The sequence below is a fragment of the Emydura macquarii genome, unplaced genomic scaffold, assembly GCF_026122565.2.
Source record: "Emydura macquarii macquarii isolate MOO-44397 ecotype Brisbane River unplaced genomic scaffold, CSIRO-AGI_Emac_v2 contig_2594, whole genome shotgun sequence".
Taxonomy (NCBI): domain Eukaryota; kingdom Metazoa; phylum Chordata; order Testudines; family Chelidae; genus Emydura; species Emydura macquarii.
This window is the reverse complement of record NW_027132731.1, coordinates 256,225-273,525: the sequence shown is the minus strand read 5'-3', so window position 1 is coordinate 273,525 and position 17,301 is coordinate 256,225. Positions and strand designations below refer to the sequence as shown.

Below are 17,301 nucleotides of genomic sequence, written 5' to 3'. Positions count from 1 at the left end.
AGGGGCTCAGCAGGGTCACAGGGTAGTGTGATCTAGTCATGCCCTGACAGCTAATTCCCACTCCCCTCCCAGAGCCAGGAGAGCACCCAGGAGTCCTGGCGCCCACCCCCAGCTCTAACCACTAGACTCTGCTCCCATCTCAGAGAACCCAGGCGTCCTGGCTCCCAGCCCCCCCAGCTCTAACCATTAGACCCCACTCCCCTCCCAGAGCCAGGGTAGAACCCAGAAACCCTGACGGCCACTGTGTGACCTTGGGCTAGTCTCTTCCCGGGTCTGTCTCTGCCTTCCTGCCTTTTGTCTAGTTAGACCCTGAACTTTCTGAGGCAGGGACTGTCCTGCACTGTGTGTCTGCGGTGCCCGGCGCGAGGGGGCCCTGATCTCGGCTGGCTCTGTGCAGCGCCTGGCGCGAGGGGGCCCTGATCTCGGCTGGCTCTGTGCAGCGCCTGGCGCGAGGGGGCCCTGATCTCGGCTGGCTCTGTGCAGCGCCCGGCGCGAGGGGGCCCTGATCTCGGCTGGCTCTGTGCAGCGCCCATGTAGGAGTTCCAGTCTCGGTTGCAGTGTGAACACAAGGCGATATGTGTGGTGAGGAGGGTGCAGATTTGTGTTGCCAGCACTGCCAATGGCAGCCCCGTGTGGCGTTGTGGGTATTTGGGGTTACAGGTTTGTGTTGCAGGGCCAGGGGATCGTCCTGGGGCGCGCGGAGGGACTGGCCCTCGGGGGACCCCACCCCAGGCCACCTCTGGTTCCTGTCCCGTGGAGTCGGCACCATCCCCCCGGGGGCGCTGGCTCAGGGTTGGCAGCGGTGCACAGGCCTGTCCACTGCACCCCTCCCTCCAGGCAGGGAGGGGGCTCATGCGCCCTAGATATGGGGCGGGGCAGGAAATCGCACGGGCCCTAGCCTGGGATGAGAAGGTGTGTCTGGGAGTGGGGGGGTCCTGGTGTGGGAGGGCCACAGGGGTCTCCTGCACTAGGGTCCGCAGGGCAGGGTTCCCATGCACCCTAGCTGGGGCGGGGGGACAGGTCCAGGGCAGCCTAGCTCCAGCTGGGAGGTGGTGGGTGGTTTCCTGTGCGACTTTGTCTGGAGCGTGGGGAGGGTCCCATGTGCCCTGGCTTGCGGGTGGATAGGTGGGGGCCCTGGTGCGCTCCCCTGTCCCAGCTGGGATGTGCAGGGGTGGGGGCCCGGCTGGGGTGGGCAGGGGTGGGGGCCCGGCTGGGGTGGGTAGGGGAGGGGGCTCGGCTGGGGTGGGCAGGGGTGGGGGCTCGGCTGGGGCAGGCAGGGGTGGGGGCCCGGCTGGGGCGGGGTGGGGAGGGGGTTCGGCTTGGGTGGGCAGGGGTGGGGGCTCGGCTGGGGTGGACAGGCTGGCTGGGGTGGGTGGGGAGGGGGTTCGGCTTGGGTGGGCAGGGGTGGGGGCTCGGCTGGGGGCCTGGCTGGGGTGGGTAGGGGAGGGGGCTCGGCTGGGGTGGGCAGGGGTGGGGGCTCGGCTGGGGTGGGCAGGGGTGGGGGCCTGGCTGGGGTGGACTGGGGTGGGCAGGGGTGGGGGCCCGGCTGGGGTGGACAGGGATGGGGGCCTGGCTGGGTTGGGTAGGGGAGGGGGCTGGGGTGGGCAGGGGTGGGGGCTGGCTGGGGTGGACAGGGATGGGGGCCTGGCTGGGTTGGGTAGGGGAGGGGGCTCGGCTGGGGTGGGCAGGGGTGGGGGCCTGGCTGGGGTGGACAGGGATGGGGGCCTGGCTGGGTTGGGTTGGGGAGGGGCTCGGCTGGGGTGGGCAGGGGTGGGGGCCCGGCTGGGGTGGGCAGGGGAGGGGGCTCGGCTGGGGGCAGGGGAGGGGGCCCGGCTGGGGTGGGCAGGGGTGGGGGCCCGGCTGGGGTGGACAGGGATGGGGGCCTGGCTGGGTTGGGTAGGGGAGGGGGCTCGGCTGGGGTGGGCAGGGGAGGGGGCCCGGCTGGGGTGGGCAGGGGTGGGGGCTCGGCTGGGGTGGGCAGGGGTGGGGGCCCGGCTGGGGTGGGCAGGGGTGGGGGCTCGGCTGGGGTGGGCAGGGGTGGGGGCCCGGCTGGGGTGGGCAGGGGTGGGGGCCTGGCTGGGGCAGCGGAGTGGAGCCGGTCCCGAGTTGATCAATATTCGATTTAGGTGCTAATTCGCCGCCTTTCTGCAGCTGTCAGCGGGTGATGTATGGGCAGGCGGCGGGGGTCGCCGGCAGCAGAGCCGGCTCCGCACTTAACAATAGAGACGCTTGAATATTATTTATGGCTCGGACTTGGGGGGGGATCGCGGCTGGGGGGCCGCGCGAGAAGCCTCCTTGGCCGTGAATGACAGGAGCTATCGGCCAATTTAACAAACACACAGAGACAGACACCAGCGGGGGCAGGGGGGCAGCGGGGGGGGGGGGCTCCCCCCCCCATCCAGTGCCCCCCCATCCCAAGCCACCAGCTCCGGCCTGACAACTTCATGCAGAGGCTGGCTGCACAGAGACACCTGGAAAGGCACCAAAGGGGGCAGGGAATCCCAGTGGGGCTGGGGGCGTGGGGGCGGGCAGGACCTTTCCAAGTGGGGAGGGGGCAGGAGGAGGGAGGAGGGAGTTTGAAGTAGGGAGACAAGGAGGGATTTGGGGGCAGTTCCACAGAGGAGGTGCTGGGGGCAATGGGCGAAGGAAAGGCCCGGGGAGAAGGGCTGGGAGATTGGGGGGTGATGGACACTCAGAGCCGGGGGATCCCCTCACATGCCCCCCCCCCGTGCGCCCCTCCTCCCAGTGGCCAGCTGCTGGGGGCACAAGCCAATGAGGTCACATCTCACCAGGCTAGGAGCCAGCCAGGATGTTGGGTCTGTTGTGTGGGGCACAGAAAATCTGAAGCCCCCACCCCCAATGTGCGACTTCCGAGCCATCCTTCAGGCTGGTGAGGGGCTGGATTTTTGGGGGATCCGGAAGGTAAGAGGGGGACCCCTGCTGGTGAGGGGGGGATAAGGGGGCCTACATTCACAAGCCTTTGATGGGTTGGAACTGGGGGTTCTCCTAAATGACCTGTCTCACCAGCCCCCCCCGCAGAGCCACTAGTGCAAAACATCAACGTGGGGGGCAGGAAAAATGGGGCCATGCCCCCAGTATGCTGCACTCTGGGCCTGCACCTCACAGTGGGGGAAATTAGGGTGTCAACGTGCAACATACGGCCGCCTCCCTTTGAAAAGTGAGGTCCCCTGGCAGCCAGAGGACACAGGTATCCAGGGAGCGTCTCAGCACAGGCGGGGGGGAAAAGGGGGGACCGATCTCAGCTTCCGACCTCGCCACTCATTTGTGGTAATGACTTTAGCCTGGCTGTGATGAGCCTTGGTCGGGGGCGCCCGGGAGAGCCCAGGACTGCGCCAGGTGCTGCATGAACCCAGACGGGCCCTGGCCCATCACCCTGCTCAGGGCACGAGCCGGCAGACCCCAGTCCCTAGCCCCCCAATCTCCAACTGAAGCTGCCAGGGGTGGAGGAGCTCCCTCAGCCCCTAATTCAGGACTCAGTCTGACTGGGCCCCTTTAAAGCATCTCCAAGTGGGGGGCAGGTCCCCTGTTGCGGGAGGGGGCCGAATTGTAGGTGGCTGAATGACCCCAGGAGCCAAGCATCAGCAGGAGTTTGGAGAGGGGGGGATATTCCCTGTCCCCTCAGCCAGCCAGTCCCTGCCCTGGGGCCGGATCAGAGCTGGCGCCTCCCAGAGGGGACAGGCCCCGTTCCCCGCCCTGGGGCCGGATCAGAGCTGGTGCCTCCCAGAGGGGACAGGCCCCATGCCCCGTTCCCCGCCCTGGGGCCGGATCAGAGCTGGCGCCCCCCAGAGGGGACAGGCCCCATGCGCCTTTCTCTTTAATTACGTGCCAGGCCTGTTAATTTGTCATTTCCCAGGTCCCGTCTCTCCGGCACTTCAGCCCCAGATCAGCCCATGGGGCAGGTGCCAGCTGTTGCTGGGGGGCCCCAGTGACCGGTACCAGCTGGGCCAGTGAGAGGGGCAGAGGCGAGGGGCAAATGCTCCAGGTTCTGTTCCTTGCCCCATGGGTCGCTCCATCCCCCATCACCCCACGCGCCCCTCCTGTCCCGTCCTGGGACCAAGTCCCCTTCCCTGCCAAGGACCATTTTCTTTCCCACCCTGCCCATCGTCCTGTCCTCCCGCGTCCGCGTTTCCCTTCTCCCAGCGACCCCGGCGGTATCTTTTGTTCTTTCGCTCACGCTTTCTTCCCCCCCTGGAGCTGTCTGTGTGTCTGTCTTCTTCATTCTTTCCGTCCCACGCCTTCGTCGCCCATCTCCCCCCAGCCAGGATAACATCCCAATCAATCAATGAGCGAAGGATGTTATCAATAACCCGGAAGATGGATACAGGCGCACGCCTTGATTACAATCCCTGTCTGCCGCACTTTAATTAACACTTTAGTTAATTAGTTCGGGACCATTTACGAGTAAAATGTTTTTATTAGGGAATTTGCATGACGGCCCGGCGTGATGAATTGATGTGTTAGCCAAACTACCCGACTGTTCTTAATAGATAATAAACAGGAATCAATCAGCCACCTCCGCTGGCACCACCCCCGCGACGCTCCGCGGCCCTTCCCACAGTGGGCAAACTTTCCTTCCTGTCCCAGAGCAGGGCTCTGCGTGGGCTCCCCACTCCCAGAGAGCCGCCAAAATCCCATCTAAGTGGGATGCAGCCACCTCTGGGCTGGGGTGCGGAGGCTGGTTATACAGAGACCCCTTGCCTGGTTCTGGGATGCAGCCACCTCTGGGGTGAGGCATGGGGGCTAGTTATACAGGGATGCCTCCACTGGCACCAGGATGCAGCCACCTCTGGGCTAGGGTGCGGGGGCTGGTTATACAGAGACCCCTTGCCCTGCACTGGGATGCAGCCACCTCTGGGGTGGGACAGGGGCTGGTTAGAGGGAACCCCTCACCCGGCCTGGGGATGCTCCAGACACGAGGGGCCAGCTCTGGCTATGGGGGGACACACACCCCCAGCCATCCCAGGAGCCACTGGATGCCCCCAAGCCAAGTCCCGAGCTAGGCCCCCCGGGACTCTAGTGTCTGGTGGCGGAGCCGGGGTCAGGGACGTCCAACCCCCCCTTCGCAGCCCCCCCGTCCCTTCCCGACACCGGCGGGGGGCCGGCGTCTCTCCCCGCAGCTCTGCCCTGGCCGGCTGGAGCAGCGCCCGCTGCTTAGGAGAGCGGCGCCACCCTGTGGCCGCGCCGCGTCACTGCAGCTCTGCTCCCGGCGGGCGGGGGCCCACGGGCGGCCGGGCGCTGGGGGACCCGAGGGGACGGGGATGGGCCGGCCGCAGCGCTGCACGCAGGGCTGGGACCAACGACAGCAGGCGGGGCGGGGGCGCTGGGGGACAAGAGCGGGGGGGGGGCTGTGCGAGGTACAAACTGGGGCAGGGAGCGGGACTCGGGCCTTCCCCCTTTGGGGAGCCGGCCCCCAGCCAGCTCCACGGTGGGGCAGCTGCATCCCCGCGCCGGGCGAGGGGTCCCCGTATAACCAGCCCCACACCCCACTGCAGGGGGGGCTGCATCCCCGCGCCGGGCGAGGGGCCCCGTATAACCAGCCCCACACCCCACTGCAGGGGGGCTGCATTCCCGCGCCGGGCGAGGGCCCCCCGTATAACCAGCCCCACACCCCACTGCAGGGGGGCTGCATCCCCGAGCCGGGCGAGGGGTCCCTGGACTCTGCCCGTTACCATACACAGGGGAATCGTGGACCCTGCAGCCCCCCAGCGCGGGCTTCTGGCGACACTTGGACGGTGGCTCCCTCTAGTGGCCCCGGCCGCATGGGCCGGTCCCCGGCGCTCTCGGCAGCAGCTGGGGCTGTAGGGCCCAGGTGCCCGGTTCGAACCCTCCCTCCCCACGGCCCGTTTCCAGGTGCTGGTGCTGAGCTGCCTGGGCCAGCAGCCGGAATTACGCTGCCTGCTCCAGGGGTCAGCCAGGAGCCTCCGCACAGGCCACAGGCTTTACTCTGTAACCGGCGCCTGCAAATCCCACCTGGGAGGGGACGGGAACCGGACTCCTGGGTTCTCTCCCCAGCTCTGGGCGGGAAGTGTGGGCTAGTGGTTAGAGCAGAGGGGCTGGGAGCCAGGCCTCCAGGGTTCTCTCCTGGTGGGGGGGCCCTGCTGCTGATTGTGACCCCCACCCCTCCGCAGGGCGACGTCGGACTGGCCATGGGGCAGCTCTATGGCCCCATCTCCCGCTTCGAGGCCCTGAACCTCAGCTTCCAGAGCATGTGCAAGCGCAAGCCACTGCTGGAGAAGTGGCTCTGCGACGCTGGTGAGTTGGGGGGGCTGGGGGCACTGGCCCAGCTGGTCACGGCTGGGACTTTGTGGCTGGGTGGCACAGAGTGGGGGGGCAGCAGGGTGTGGGGGGAACCAGGCTTTGGCCTGGGGGCGCTGCTGGGGCTGGGGTCTGTGTGCCAGGTGTCAAAGGGGTTTGGGGCCCAGAGGTTGGATGGGTCCGATGGGGCTGGGAGCCAGGACGCCTGGGTTCTCTCCCTACCGCTGGGAGGGGAGTGGGGTCTAGTGGTTAGAGCAGGGGACTGGGAGCCAGGACTCCTTGTTTCTCATCTGACCCACTGCAATTCCTGTCTCTTCTGTCATTCATGAGCCCAAGACCCTTCAGGGGGGGTTCCTGTCGACCGCGGCTGGGTCCTTCTCCAGCACTAGGGAGAGTGAGGGGTTAACACCCCCCCACAGCCCCCCGGCCTTGTCAGCTCACCAGGGACCAGGCCAGGAGGAGACAAATGCTGCAGCAATGAGTCCCTGCCAGGCTGATGAATAGGCAGGAGGTGGGGGGGGGGGGGAGTTAGAACAGAGGCCCCAGCGGGCCCCTTCCCCCCCGCACCAGGTACATTAATGGGGGAGTTTAAACTCCCATCGGTCAGCCAGGCCCAGCGCGCGGGATGGATGGGAAAACAAGAGCTGGGAAAAGGCCTTCAATCTGCGGGGAAGGGGTCAGGGGAGCAGGGGCTCCGACAGCCGGAGGGAGGCACAAGGGGGGATGTGCTGGGCTGGCCAAGCGGGGGCTGGGAGCCAGGACGCCTGGGTTCTCTCCCAGCTCTGCAAGGGGAGTGGTAGCTAGTGGTTACAGCAGGGGCTGGGAGGCAGGACACCTGGGTTCTCTCCCAGCTCTGCGAGGGGAGTGGTAGCTAGTGGTTACAGCAGGGGCTGGGAGCCAGGACGCCTGGGTTCTCTCCCAGCTCTGCGAGGGAAGTGGTAGCTAGTGGTTACAGCAGGGGCTGGGAGCCAGGACGCCTGGGTTCTCTCCCAGCTCTGCAAGGGAAGTGGTAGCTAGTGGTTACAGCAGGGGCTGGGAGCCAGGACGCCTGGGTTCTCTTTCTGTCTCTGCAAACAGGCCAGTCGAGGAGCGGCAGAGACGGAAGTTCTGGGTCTGGCTCCGTGCAGCCCCCGGCTGGGCTGGGCCAGTCTCAGCTCTGCCCTGACCTCTGCTTTGCCCCCCACGCCGTGTCACTCACCCGCCTCCTGTCCCATTTCTCTCTCCAGCCCCCCCCCCCCTTTAGCTTTAGTTCTCTGAAAAGGGGGGGGGAAATCACTTCCTCATTTCATAGAAAGCTTCATCTTTTGGGGACTAATGCCGGTGCCCCTCACTCCCAACCTGCAGCCCCCGCCAGCCCCGCCCTGCCAGTGAGCCACGTCCCTCTATTTTTCTCTCTCTTGTTTTTAAAGGCTTCCTCCCTCCCGCCCCCTGCCCCCCCCCCCCCCCCAGCCCCCAGAGCGTTATGACTTCATCTTCCGCGCAGGCTGGAGGCAGCGGGAAATAAATCTTCATAAAGCCTGGGTTGTGATTAATCCCTGGGCCAAGGCTGGGGAGCGGGACCTTTCCCATTAGCGGCTAATAGGAAGATGGAGAGGCCCTGTCGCCGGCAGTGGCCGCCCGTCATTTGTTCCACTTTGCAGTCCATTTGGCGGCGGCACTGCGCGGCACTCCATCAAAAATATTTTCAGAGTTAATTTCCGTCCCTTAATCTGCCTGATTCTTATTTTGTATCGAATGGCAGAATCGATTTTCGTAGCGACTAAATTAAATAAGGGCTGTTTTCATGCATGGGGGAGCCCAGAGCGTGGGGGGGAGGTGGGGGGCGTAGGGCCAGATAGATAGATAGATAGAGGGGGGGGGGTGGGGGCTAGACAGACAGACAGATAATGAAGAGTCGATGGACAGGGCTGTGAGAAGGACGGATGACGGCTGTGAGTGCTGTGGGGTGGATGGGGGTTCTGGGGGGCTGCTATGGGGCTGGGGAGAATGGTTGAGGGGATGGAGCTAAGGGGGTGGGGGTCTGTGGGGTGGATGGGGGGCCAGGGGAGGCTATGGGAGCTGGTGGCTCTGGGGTGGATGGGGGGGCTGGGAGGAGCTATGAGGGCCTGGTCCTGGGGTGGATGAGGGGCTGGGGGGGCTATGAGGGCTGGGGGTGGGGGCTGTGGGGTGGCTGAGGGGCCAAGGGGGCAATGAGGGCTGGGACAGGAGCTTTCGGGTGGATGGGGATCTGGGGGGGGGGGGCTATGAGGACTGGGGGCTGTGGGGTGGATGTGGGGCCAGTGGGGCTATGAGGGCTGGGACAGGGGCTGTGGGGTGGATGGGGGGTCAGTGGGGCTATGAGGGCTGGGACAGGGGCTGAGGGGTGGATGGGGACCAGGGGGCCGGACACTCACAGACACTCGGGATATCAGCTCCAGAAGCAAAAATAAATAAATACATTAGCCCACAGGCCTCCTGCCCCTCCCCCTACCTTGCCCCCGCTGCACCCCGGGGTCCTTCTGCCCCCCCCCCGAGATGCCTCATTCTCCTACCTCCATTTATCAGCTCCCTGGCGCCGCCCAGCTCCTGCTCTAACCACTAGCCCCCACTCTCCTCTCTGAGCCAGGGAGAACCCAGGAATCCAGGCCCTTCTGTCTCACCTGGAGGCTTCTCCCCACCTGATCCCACCCAGCCCCGGGCGGGATTCCTGGGCTCACAGCGCCACGCAGTGGAGAGAAAGGAAATTTGCCGGTGCCCCTCACTCCCGACCCGCAGCCCCCCCGCCCGCTGTTCTGAGCCGCTGGTATAATGGCACCAGCCCCCCAGGGCCGCCCCTCCTCATCCCCACCCAGGACCCACCTTCCCCCCCCCCCGAACGTCTCGGTCCAAAGTCTGACCCTGCGGGGTGGAGCCGCAGTCAAATATTTATCCTCTCCCTGCGTTACCTGCCTGGCAACTGCGAGCGTCGCCCCTGCCCCAGGAGGCCCCGTTAGACTTACCCGGCCAGGTTCTCCCTGGGGAGACGGAACCGGCTCGTTCCACCTCCACGCCGCGTGCGGGGGGTCACGTTACCCTCCTTTTCTCCACGTCAGCGTGTCTATGTGCACGCGCCCTGCAACGCCCCCAGGCCCGCGGACGGGTCCACTGACACCGAGACGATGGATGTTCCCAGCCACGGGATGAACACAATTATACCTGCCCGCTGTGTGGGGCAGGGGGGTTACTGCACACCCCACACCTCCAGCCTGGCAGTTGTACGCTGAGCCGGGGGACAGCAGATAATGGTTCTCCCTGCGCATCCCCTGCGCGGCTGGCCAGAGAACAGACGCGAACTAACAGAAACGAGGTTTGCCCGGCCTCGACCCCGGTCCCTGACCATTTGTGCAGCTTTAACTTCCCTCCCCTCCCCAGCCCACTGGGTGCTCCTACAGAGGACTCGGCCCACTTGGTTGGTGGAGAGAACCCAGGAGTCCTGGCTCCCAGCCCCCCCATCTAACCGGCTAGACCCCACTCCCCTCCCAGAGCCGGGGAAAGAACCCAGGAGTCCTGGCTCCCGGCTCCCAGCCCCCCGGCTCTAACCACTAACCCCAGAGGAATGCAAGCGCTAGGAAATCTTACCAAAGGCCCCACCCTCAGCCCCAGCCATTGTCCAAACTTCCTCCCCCGCGATAAACCGCCCCCCGCACACACCCTGCTATAAGAGCTGCACCCGCCCAGCCCCACCTGCACCCTTTCCATTTTGCAGCCTCCAGTAACCACAGCAGTTGCTCTGCTCCCAACAAACACCAGGTAAGGCAGGGGCTGGCACCTGGCCAAGCCCTCCGGGTCCGTGTCAGGAGCTCCAGGCTCAGCTTCAACCTGCTAGTGGGGGGCTGGAGTTGGGAGTGAGGGGCACCGGCAGAGCTGAGCTGGGGGGATCCCAGGGCTGGGCTGGCAGAGGTCTCTGAGGGGAGGCTGGTTGCCAAGGCGCAGGCCCCTCGGGGCTGTGGGACGTTGGGCTGCAGAGCGGGAGTCGCCTGGCCGAAGCCGCAGGTGTCTGGCAAGAGGACGGTTGGTTTGTTGGCTCAGCCACGTAACGGCAGCAGCTCGACCAGCCCCAGCTCGGCCTGTGCCCCTCACTGCCGACCCGCAGCCCCTGCCAGCCCCCTGCCCAGCCCTGGGCTCTGGGGCCCAAATCTCACAGAAGATCCTACAGTTCCTCGTTTGTTTGCCTGGGGTGCGACCTGCCCCACACACATCCGCATCTCCGTCACCGCAGGGCGTTTCTCCTCTGCCCAGACCTGCCTGGGGCTGGGCTGGCAGCACGTTCAGGAGCTGGGCTGCTTGGGGGAGGGGAGGTGTCAGCCCGAGGGCAGGGAGCCCTGCCCCCCAATATGCTCTGGCCAGCGTGTCCCCTCCCATCACAGCCGATCTGCCCCAGGTGCCCCCAGCGCTGGGCTCAGAGTGGGGGGCTTGCCCTGGCCCACCCAGCTGGGGCTGCTGGGCGTCGGTCGACTGCCGCCCCGTACGGGAATGGGGAGGGTTGGGGCAGGTCTTGTCCGGCTGACAGCCCCTCCCTGTGTGCCCCGCAGGCTCCAGCATGGCCTTTCGGAGCGAGGTGGTTATGGGGGTGCAGCCCGGCCCCGTGGTGATCAACTATTCCAACAGCACCCCGGGCACCTGGAACTCCGACCTGTGCGACTGCTGCGCCGACATGGGCGTCTGTGAGTGGGGGGCTCTGGGGCAGTGGGGGTGTCACAGGGGTTCCCAGTGGGGGGTTGTGGGGAGGCTGTGGGTGGGCGAGGGCGGCTGGGCCCCGGTGGGGGCGGGGCTGCGAGGAGGCTCTGGGTGGGGGCAGGAGGTCCCAGTTTTGGGTCTGTAACACTGCCCCCACCCCCGGCAGGTCTCTGCGGTACCTTCGTGCCCTGCATCCTGGCCGCCCAGGTGTCCCAGGCCTTCGGGGAGTCCTGCTGCCTGCCCTGCCTGCCCGGCACCATCCTGGCCCTGCGCACGGGGGTGAGGGAGCGCTACCACATCCAGGTGAGTGTGGGGCACACGCAGCTTCTCCAGACCAGAGCCCAGGGACCAGCGCTAGGGGTGGTGGACGCCAGCCTGCATCTCCCCAAGCTCTGCTGGTCTCCCCGCCGCACCCCCTGGAGCAATGGGGAATGTGGCCCAGCCCATGCGGCTCTGATGTCACAGCCCCGGCTGGCCTGGTTCCTGTCAGCCAAGGGCACCGGCCTGGTCTCCGGGGGTCCCAGTTTTACACTGGCTGTGGGGCGTCTCTCCTAGTTGATGGCCGGCCCTTGTCATCTTAACTGCTCTGCAGCTGGGGATGCGGCGATGTCTTTGGGGTGAGCTTTGCGCACTCAGGCTGCTAACAAAACTCAACCAAAGAGGGAAACTGAGTCACACGTAAGCTGCACAAGGGAGAAACACGATGACAGCTGGTTCCCCACCTTGGCGCAGCCAAAGAGCCAGCGGGAGGCAGTTGCAGCTGGCCAAAGTCAGCCTCGAAATCAGGGGAAGTAGGCGCGGGAACGACTCGTGAGGCTGGGCTGGATTCGCCAGCACGGGCAGGGCTGGCTGGAGACGGGGTGGAAGAGCTCTGCTCCCTGCAGCCAGGGGTTCAAGCCAGGCCAGCTGGGGTCGCCCCCAGCCCCTCGCTCGGCGGGTTTTCCTTTTTTAATTTCAGTTGAGGGGAAACTCCCGGGTTTTAGAAAAACGATGATTTCGTTTGACCCCTTTTCCCCCAAACGTGGCCCCCAGGCCCATGAGAGCACCGCTGGTGTGACGCGCGGCCCCTGCTTTCCTGGCCGCTGCTGTGGCGACGTGACCAATACACCGCACCAGTGTCAGCGCCAGGCGGGCTGTTGACAGGGAGGCACAACCCCGGCCCTGCTAACCCCGCTATCCCCACAGGGCAGCATCTGCGATGACTGGGTGGCCATGTTTTGCTGTGGTCCCTGCGCCCTTTGCCAGCTGTCCCGGGAGCTGTCGCATCGGACATGACGGAGCCAGGGGACCCCAGCTCTGGGTCCGGAGTGCTGAGTCGTCTGTGAAGCAGGAAGAAAATCTCCCCCCACCCCCGGAGGAATACAGGGACAGTGGGGGAGGGGAGGAGCCCCTGTCTCACTCCCCATTGTAACCCCCCTGCCTGGAGCCCCCCACCCCTAAACAAATCACTTCACCAACTCCTTGCAGTGGCCTGTATTTGCTGGGGGACCCTGCACCTGGCTTCCTCGTGGGGGTGGGGCATTTGTTCGGGGAGGGATGAATGAAAAATAATATAAGATAAACGGGCACATGGGCAGAGAGAAATGTGATGCACACACGAGGGAAGTACGGCTGTAGCCACAAGTACACACACCCATTGGGGGGAGATAAGAGTACAGGTGCACACACACCGAGGGGGGGAGTTGTACTGGCACGCACACACTGGGGGGGTAAGGGTACAGGCGCACACACCCCGGGGGGGGGAGGTATGGGTACAGGCACACACACATATAGCGGCAGGGGGGAGTTAAGGCTACAGGCGCAAACACCCGTGCTGGGTAAGGCTACAGGCGCACACATACCGAGGGGGGAGGTAAGGGTACAGGCGCACATACGGAGGCGGGGGGAGTTAAGGGTACAGGCGCACACACCCGTGGGGATGAAGGGTACAGGTGCACACACCAGGGGGGAGTTCTACTGGCACACACACACTGGGGGGTAAGGCTACAGGCGCACACACACCGAGGAGGGGGTAAGGGTACAGGCGCACACACATATAGCGGCAGGGGGGAGTTAAGGGTGCAGGTGCACACACACCGAGGGGGGCGCACACACATATAGCGGCAGTTCTACTGGCACACACACACTGGGGCACACACACCGAGGGGGGGGGTAAGCGTACAGGCGCACACACATATAGCGGCAGGGGGGAGTTAAGGGTGCAGGTGCACACACCAGGGGGGAGTTCTACTGGCATGGACACACTGGGGGGGGTAAGGGTACACGCACACACACCCCGGGGGGGGAGGTAAGGGTACAGGCACACACACATATAGTGGCAGGGGGGAGTTAAGGGTACACGCACACACACCGCACACACCAGGGGGGTTCTACTGGCACACACACACTGGGGGGGTACACAGGCACACACACATATAGTGGCAGGGGGGGCGGGGGTTAAGGGTACAGGCGCACACATCAGTGGGGGGAAGGGTACATGCGCACACACCAGGGGGGAGTTCTACTGGCACACACACACTGGGGGGGTAAGGCTACAGGCACACATAGACCCAAGGATCATTAAGGGGGAGCCACCTGCCCCGCCTCCCCCCAGGGCGGTGGTTATTTGCCAGGTGACAGGCATGTCTGGGTTTTTGAAGGGCCAAGAAGGTCCCAGGGCGCGAAGCTGCCGTCGGGGGGCCAGGGCCACAGGACGTATCCCTAGGACCCGGGCAATGTTTGCAGCACCTCCTGCGAAACTTCCTCCCCCGTGATAAACCACCCCCCGCACACACCCTGCTATAAGAGCTGCACCTGCCCAGCCGCACCTGCACCCTTTCCATTTTCCGGCCTCCAGTAACCACAGCAGTTGCTCTGCTCCCAGCAAACACCAGGTAAGGCAGGGGCTGGCACCTGGCCAAGCCCTCTGGGTCCGTGTCAGGAGCTCCAGGCTCAGCTTCAACCTGCTAGTGGGGGGCTGGAGTTGGGAGTGAGGGGCACCGGCAGAGCTGAGCTGGGGGGCAGCCCAGGGCTGGGCTGGCAGAGGTCTCTGAGGGGAGGCTGGTTGCCAAGGCGCAGGCCCCTCGGGGCTGTGGGACGTTGGGCTGCAGAGCGGGAGTCGCCTGGCCGAAGCCGCAGCTTTCTGGCAAGAGGACGGTTGGTTTGTTGGCTCAGCCACGTAACGGCAGCAGCTCGACCAGCCCCAGCTCGGCCTGTGCCCCTCACTGCCGACCCGCAGCCCCTGCCAGCCCCCTGCCCAGCCCTGGGCTCCGGGGCCCAAATCTCACGGAAGCTCCTACGGTTCCTCATTTGTTTGCTTGGGGTGTAACCTGCCCCACACATCCGCACCTCCCTCACCGCAGGGTGTTTCTCCACTGCCCAGACCTGCCTGGGGCTGGGCTGCTTGGGGGAGGGGAGGTGTCAGCCTGAGGGCAGAGAGCCCTGCCCCCCAATATGCTCTGGCCAGCGTGTCCCCTCCCATCACAGCCGATCTGCCCCAGGTGCTCCCAGCGCTGGGCTCAGAGTGGGGGGCTTGCCCAGGCCCACCCAGCTGGGGCTGCTGGGCGTCGGTCGACTGCCGCCCCGTACGCGAATGGGGAGGGTTGGGGCAGGTCTTGTCCGGCTGACAGCCCCTCCCCGTGTGCCCCGCAGGCTCCAGCATGGCCTTTCGGAGCGAGGTGGTTATGGGGGTGCAGCCCGGCCCCGTGGTGATCAACTATTCCAACAGCACCCCGGGCACCTGGAACTCTGACCTGTGCGACTGCTGCGCCGACATGGGCGTCTGTGAGTGGGGGGCTCTGGGGCGGGTGGGGGTGTCACAGGGGTTCCCAGTGGGGGGTTGTGGGGAGGCTGTGGATGGGCGAGGGCGGCTGGGCCCCGGTGGGGGCGGGGCTGCGAGGAGGCTCTGGGTGGGGGCAGGAGGTCCCAGTTTTGGGTCTGTAACACTGCCCCCACCCCCGGCAGGTCTCTGCGGTACCTTCGTGCCCTGCATCCTGGCCGCCCAGGTGTCCCAGGCCTTCGGGGAGTCCTGCTGCCTGCCCTGCCTGCCCGGCACCATCCTGGCCCTGCGCACGGGGGTGAGGGAGCGCTACCACATCCAGGTGAGTGTGGGGCACACGCAGCTTCTCCAGACCAGAGCCCAGGGACCAGCGCTAGGGGTGGTGGACGCCAGCCTGCATCTCCCTGAGCTCTGCTGGTCTCCCTGCCGCACCCCCTGGAGCAATGGGGAATGTGGCCCAGCCCATGCGGCTCTGATGTCACAGCCCCGGCTGGCCTGGTTCCTGTCGGCCAAGGGCACCGGCCAGGTCTCCGGGGGTCCCAGTTTTACACTGGCTGTGGGGCGTCTCTCCTAGTTGACGGCCGGCCCTTGTCATCTTAACTGCTCTGCAGCTGGGGATGCGGCGATGTCTTTGGGGTGAGCTTTGCGCACTCAGGCTGCTAACAAAACTCAACCAAAGAGGGAAACTGAGTCACACGTAAGCTGCACAAAGGAGAAACACGATGACAGCTGGTTCCCAGCCTTGGTGCAGCCAAAGAGCCAGCGGGAGGCAGTTGCAGCTGGCCAACGCCAGCCTCGAAATCAGGGGAAGTAGGCGCGGGAACGACTCGCGAGGCTGGGCTGGATTCGCCAGCTCGGGCAGGTCTGGCTGGAGACGGGGTGGAAGAGCTCTGCTCCCTGCAGCCAGGGGTCCAAGCTAGGCCAGCTGGGGTCGCCCCCAGCCCCTCGCTCGGCGGGTTTTCCTTTTTTAATTTCAGTTGAGGGGAAACTCCCGGGTTTTAGAAAAACGATGATTTCGTTTGACCCCTTTTCCCCCAAACGTGGCCCCCAGGCCCATGAGTGCGCCGCTGGTGTGACGCGCGGCTCCTGCTTTCCTGGCCGCCGCCGTGGCGACGTGACCAATACACCGCACCAGGGTCAGCGCCAGGCTGGCTGTTGACAGGGAGGCACAACCCCGGCCCTGCTAACCCCGCTATCCCCACAGGGCAGCATCTGCGATGACTGGGTGGCCATGTTTTGCTGTGGTCCCTGCGCCCTTTGCCAGCTGTCCCGGGAGCTGTCGCATCGGAAATGAGGGAGCCAGGGGACCCCAGCTCTGGGTCCGGAGTGCTGAATTGTCTGTGAAGCAGGAAGAAAATCTCCCCCCGCCCCCGGAGGAATACAGGGACAGCAGGGGAGGGGAGGAGCCCCTGTCTCACTCCCCATTGTAACCTCCCTCCCTGGAGCCCCCCACCCCTAAACAAATCACTTCACCAACTCCTTGCAGTGGCTTGTATTTGCTGGGGGACCCTGCACCTGGCTTCCTCGTGGGGGTGGGGCATTTGTTCGGGGGGGGGATGAATGAAAAATAATATAAGATAAACGGGCACATGGGCAGAGAGAAATGTGACGCACACATGAGGGAAGTACGGCTCTAGCCACAAGTACGCACACCCATTGGGGGGAGATAATTACAGGCGCACACACCCATGCGGGGGGAGGTAAGGGTACAGGTGCACATACAGAGGCGGGCGGGAGTTAAGAGTACAGGCGCACACACCCTTGGGGGTGAAGGGTTCAGGTGCACACACCAGGAGGGAGTTCTACTGGCACACACACACTGGGGGGTAAGGCTACAGGCGCACACACACCGAGGGGGGAGGTAAGGGTACAGGCGTACATACAGAGGCGGGGGGAGTTAAGGGTACAGGCGCACACACCGGGGGGAGTTGTACTAGCACACACACACTGGGGGGGGTAAGGGTACAGGCGCACACACCCCGGGGGGGGGAGGTAAGGGTACAGGCGCACACACATATAGCGGCAGGAGGGAGTTAAGGGTACAGGCGCACACACCAGGGGGGAGTTCTACTGGCACACACACACTGGGGGGGTAAGGCTACAGGCGCACACACACCCAAGGATCATTAAGGGGGAGCCACCTGCCCCCCCCCCTCCAGTGCGGTGGTTATTTGCCAGGTGACAGGCATGTCTGGGTTTTTGAAGGGCTGAGAAGGTCCCAGGGTGCGAAGCTGCCGTCGGGGGGGCAGGGCCACAGGACGTGTCCCTGGGCCCCGGGAAATGTTCGCAGCACCTCCTGCTGGATCCGGACCCTGGCTGGGGGGGCAGTTAAATGGCGACGTTACTATAGACTGGGGGTGGGGGCTCACAACTAGCTGCTCTGATGGGCCCAACTCTGTGGGCTGGAAGCAGGGGGGTATTTGAGGGGAGCTCTACCCCCCCACACAACTCCCATATAGCTTGGGCAGACACTGTCCCCCTGCCGGGCCCCGGGGACCATTCCCCATTCGGGTGGGGGGGGGCTGCTACGCATCCCGGGCAGTAGAAGTCAGATGCAGGTCTGGCCCCCCCAT

General features: G+C 65.2%; 2 protein-coding genes across 3 annotated transcripts; both read left to right on the top strand.

Moving 5' to 3' along the window:
* Positions 1–6,176: 6,176 nt before the first annotated feature.
* On the top strand, positions 6,177–12,649 carry LOC137163507 (cornifelin homolog A-like). 2 transcript variants are annotated; one of them, XM_067563769.1, is made up of 4 exons: positions 6,177–6,273; positions 10,827–10,958; positions 11,138–11,274; positions 12,157–12,649. In XM_067563769.1, exons 1-4 carry the CDS (start codon positions 6,228–6,230, stop codon positions 12,244–12,246), a joined length of 405 nt encoding a protein of 134 aa, XP_067419870.1. In that variant the 5' UTR covers positions 6,177–6,227; the 3' UTR covers positions 12,247–12,649. The 2 variants fall into 2 exon arrangements, with proteins under 2 accessions (XP_067419870.1, XP_067419871.1); XM_067563770.1 differs by lacking the exon at positions 6,177–6,273 and adding an exon at positions 9,998–10,044.
* A 1,152-nt stretch (positions 12,650–13,801) lies between these two features.
* LOC137163508 (cornifelin homolog A-like) lies at positions 13,802–16,049 on the top strand. Its single transcript, XM_067563772.1, has 4 exons — positions 13,802–13,844; positions 14,602–14,733; positions 14,914–15,050; positions 15,933–16,049. The coding sequence occupies exons 2-4, from the start codon at positions 14,610–14,612 to the stop codon at positions 16,020–16,022; spliced, it is 351 nt and encodes a 116-aa protein (XP_067419873.1). The 5' UTR covers positions 13,802–13,844; positions 14,602–14,609; the 3' UTR covers positions 16,023–16,049.
* Positions 16,050–17,301: the final 1,252 nt, after the last annotated feature.

What these genes read in the sequence shown, in the direction of transcription:
- LOC137163508 (XM_067563772.1), top strand. Translation starts at nt 14,610, where the DNA reads ATGGCCTTTCGGAGCGAGGTGGTTATGGGGGTGCAGCCCGGCCCCGTG. An exon ending in CTGCGCCGACATGGGCGTCT is followed by an intron (nt 14,734 to 14,913) that starts GTGAGTGGGGGG and finishes CACCCCCGGCAG; the next exon opens with GTCTCTGCGGTACCTTCGTG. An exon ending in GGGAGCGCTACCACATCCAG is followed by an intron (nt 15,051 to 15,932) that starts GTGAGTGTGGGG and finishes CTATCCCCACAG; the next exon opens with GGCAGCATCTGCGATGACTG.
- LOC137163507 (XM_067563769.1), top strand. Translation starts at nt 6,228, where the DNA reads ATGTGCAAGCGCAAGCCACTGCTGGAGAAGTGGCTCTGCGACGCTG. An exon ending in GAAGTGGCTCTGCGACGCTG is followed by an intron (nt 6,274 to 10,826) that starts GTGAGTTGGGGG and finishes TGTGCCCCGCAG; the next exon opens with GCTCCAGCATGGCCTTTCGG. An exon ending in CTGCGCCGACATGGGCGTCT is followed by an intron (nt 10,959 to 11,137) that starts GTGAGTGGGGGG and finishes CACCCCCGGCAG; the next exon opens with GTCTCTGCGGTACCTTCGTG.